The sequence below is a fragment of the Cyprinodon variegatus genome, unplaced genomic scaffold (assembly GCF_000732505.1).
Source record: "Cyprinodon variegatus isolate N-32 unplaced genomic scaffold, C_variegatus-1.0 Scaffold872, whole genome shotgun sequence".
Lineage (NCBI taxonomy): Eukaryota > Metazoa > Chordata > Actinopteri > Cyprinodontiformes > Cyprinodontidae > Cyprinodon > Cyprinodon variegatus.
In genome coordinates this window covers 17,222-21,042 of record NW_015151325.1, presented here as the reverse complement: position 1 = coordinate 21,042, position 3,821 = coordinate 17,222, and the positions used below count along the sequence as shown (strand labels likewise).

The 3,821-nt window shown below is 39.2% G+C and overlaps 1 protein-coding gene across 1 annotated transcript in view; it reads right to left on the bottom strand.

Annotated features, from left to right (window-relative positions):
- Nucleotides 1-154: 154 nt before the first annotated feature.
- The window catches only part of dhcr24 (24-dehydrocholesterol reductase), a gene marked incomplete at its 5' end in the record, with an annotated part of 16,197 nt that continues 12,530 nt past the window's right edge, over nt 155-3,821 (bottom strand). The window contains 3 exons of the mRNA XM_015397581.1: nt 155-652; nt 736-914; nt 1,010-1,207. Of these exons, the coding sequence (XP_015253067.1) occupies nt 499-652; nt 736-914; nt 1,010-1,207 (531 nt within the window). The remainder of the gene's footprint in view (nt 653-735; nt 915-1,009; nt 1,208-3,821) is intronic.

Genomic DNA, 3,821 nt, shown 5'->3' with positions numbered 1-3,821 from the left:
CAGCAGCTTCCTCCCACAGCCCAAAAACCAGCATGATGGGCTGGAAAGCTGTCCAGGCCGTACGCTACCTCTCTCCAAAGAGCCGCGGGATACAGGCTGCAACCCATCCAACAATGCAATAAAGAAGAACACGTCATCAGAGGATGAGAATTAACTTTATTAAAAAATATATATTCTTAATTAGTTTTATTTGGACATGAAAATAGCAGTTGTCTTTTACTTTTCGTTTTAACTGATTGCAAAAGTATTTCAACAGTACATTCTAGGAATGCTTATAATATACAGGAATGTTAAGATGCTCATCAAACACAGTGGCGATGTTGAGCAGGAGGCTCAGTGTAAACAAGACTAGTTCAGCAAAGAAGAGCGCAGCCACATCCTCATGCATGAGAGTTTTTCTTTGCTAGAAACGCCCATTTACTCCATGCTGGTTTAGTGGCGCCCGGCGCCGTGGTCTAACTGGGATAAAGGACGTTAGATGGCGGCGCTGAGAGGACTTTAGTGACGGGCAGATTTACAGATTTTATCATAAACCTCAGGAAAAGCTTCCTTACAGCCCAACTCAGCTCGTAGTTTGTGGTACAGCTGTCCATCAAACATCTCCCAAAACTCCTCCCGATCCATGTACACATCTGCATACAGCATCTGGAACCTGCAGAGGAGCATTTCAGCACGTTGCAGATTAAATGCTGGATGGATGATTTACTTCACTTTAGTTTCTGATGGGAGTCTTACCCGTGTACGTCTCTGACGAACTTCTCCAGCTGACGCGTTGATGCTCTGGCCTCAAAGTGTTTGACCTTTGGCTCCCCGTAGGCTCCGATGTCCACGTACAGCTCCTCCTGTTGGCCCTTAGGGTGAACCATTCCCCTGCCGGCCGGTAACAGGAACGGGCACAGCCACAGAGGGTAAACCTGCAAAAAATGAAAATAGGAGGAGTTATTCAAGCGAGATGCATCCATCATAAACAGAGTGCAATGTGACGCTTTAATCAATATGGGAGTCTGACATTGATTTGCTGGTGAAAGCGTGTGATGGCAGCCTGCAGATGCTTCATGGGAACCAGCATGTCCTGGACCACGTGGTGCTGCTCATACAGACGTCTGATGGTTTCTCCCTGGGTCAGTTTCAGCAGCGAGATCTTAGGAGGAACCATCCATCCGAAAAGCCAGCGGAACGCAGGATTGTTGCCAAATGGGATGATATCCTGGAAAAAGGCACAGACTGCGTCATCCGATAGCCTAAACTTTTAACCCTTTATAGGGCAAGTTAACGTTTTTGATCACTTGCAAACCCCTTACAAATGAAGCCCCCCCCCGAACCCTCAGTGAGGTCTAGAAGCACTAGATCTATATCCAGCCATTCAGCAAAGGTCCTGCTACATGGCTGTACATCTTATTTTGGCTTTTGACCAATTAGATGAGTCGTTGAATGATATATTAGCTACTGGAAATTAAGTTGGAAAGAGTTAACAAGTCAAGGAAAAAAAGCTAAAAAGCTAATTGAATAATAATAAGCCTAGTTAACAATTATATTTAGGTTTATAAAGTCAAAAATGTCAGTGCCAGTATCAGCATTAATGCCTCTAAGGTTATGTTGGACACAAAAAGTGTTTTCTTTCACTCTCAGAGTGTTTTTCATGAATTTCAGGCAATACGTATATATTTTTCTTAATATTTTCTTAATATATTTAGTAAAGTTGAGGTTTCTTGTTATTACATTGACATAAAATTTTGCCATCAGAATATCTATATTATATACAGAGATGGGAAGTAACGAAGTACGAATACTTCGTTACTGTACTCAAGTAGATTTTTCTGATATTTTTACTTTACTTTACTACTTATTTTTATGGCGACTTTTTACTTCTACTCCTTATATAATCCAGAGGCCTTTATAAACCAGTGCTCCTTACATTTTTAAAAAATTGGCTCGTTACTTTAGTTTTGATTCATTTCAATGGAGTTACCGTTATTATTTTTCACGTCATCAATACCAAATTCAATCTAATTGGATGGGAATCTACGTTGCATTTGACGCACCACTACAAGATGAATCGACAGATTCGGCGGTATTCATTGGCGGCAAATCATTGCAGCTTGGTGGCGGTGGCGTTAGCATAGTAGCATGGACGACGAGATGATTGAAAATGAACACAACGGAGATCTAGTCCTATTGGCAGACATCCATTTAAAATGTAGGCAACGGCATGAAAAAAGTGGTTTCTGCTTTTACTTTTATACTTTAAGTAAATTTACAAGCCTGTACTTTGTTACTTTTACTTGAGTAAAGAAGTTTAATCAGTACTTCCACTTTTACCAGAGTATTTTTTAACACAAGTATCTGTACTTTTACTCAAGTACGGAAAGTGAGTACTTTTGCCATCTCTGATTATATATAAATAAGGTCTTATCCTGGATTCCAATAACTCTATTGGCTGGAAATGTGGATTTCCAAAGTATTTCACTTAGCGCCCTATAAAGGGTTAAAAGGTTTGGTTTTTAGCTGCTGCTTTGCTCTGATATGGTCAGAAGTTTATATTCAACCATTGTTATCATGAATATTGTGAATATTTGGCTTTAAATGGGAGATCGTTTTTGGGTTCTTTGTTTTTCAGGTTGGAATAAAAAAAAAAAATCAACTTTACAGATTTTTTTATATCTCAAATCAAGTAACTGTTTTATTTATTGCGACTTTCTTTTATGCACTAACGTTATTTTTAAATATCCTTCAGCAGGTAGCAGCTCAACCAAACGGGTTTAATGATCATGAATAAGATTCTGGGGCGTTCTGGTTGGATATTTCATCTCTACCCAGCAGAAATAGTTCCTTTAAAGCTATAGGGGAGGATGTTCTTGAGATGTTTACGTAAAGCCGTCCTACGTGCTCGTCCCCATTTTCACTGACCGCTGGCGAGCCTGACATAATGGAAAATTAGCAAATCTTCCTTTGGAAAGAAAGCTAGTATGAGCGATGCAATCTGCAATTATAAAAACGAGCGTGCATGAGGAGAAATGGGCTCGTGCACGCTCTCGCACGCGTTTGATAGGTGTTCCCTCTCAGGAGCGGGTACACACTGGAAAAATGATGTAGAAATAAGTAAAAATCTCTTAAATTAAGTGTATTTACCCTTAATTTGAGTAGGTAAATGAGATAGTTTGCAAATGGAATGCGTATTTTTACTCTTAAAATAGGATTATTAGATAATATGCGCTTAATTTAAGTGTAAATTGTCTTGTTCCTTTGGCAAAGTATCTTTTACTTCCTCAATCCAAGAACAAATGCAGGTATTTTAGGAAAAAATGACTTATCGAGATTTGGATTTTTTCCAGTGCAGGGTTGCGCATGTGCATTTTTTTTTTAAGTGGAGAGGGCGGGTCTTTTCAAAAATCCTCCACTACACCGTTAAGATGGCTAGTTTTCATCGAGACATTTTCTGTAAAAACAAACCAATGAACAATTTATCATCGTCATCATAACAGATGATCCTACAGGTTTGGATCCAGACACACCTTCTAGTTTCAGGGCTGTCACTCCTTAAATCCAGCTTATGTTTACTTGTGTGTGTATTTAAAGTCACACTGATAAGGTAATTTTTTGTTAAGGGGGTTTTTATTTTGCTTGTGCTTATTCAAGATTTTAAGGATTTTCAGGGAACAGCCAATAAATGTACCCAAACTAAAGACAAAGAAAGAACTTGATTGACTTTTATAGTTTGTGCCTTTGGTAAAGATTCACAGGTCTTCTGGTTCATGTTTTCTCATCGAATGATCGCCTTTTACAGCTGCCTTTTGTACCTATGCTTCTTTTTCTATGTCTGC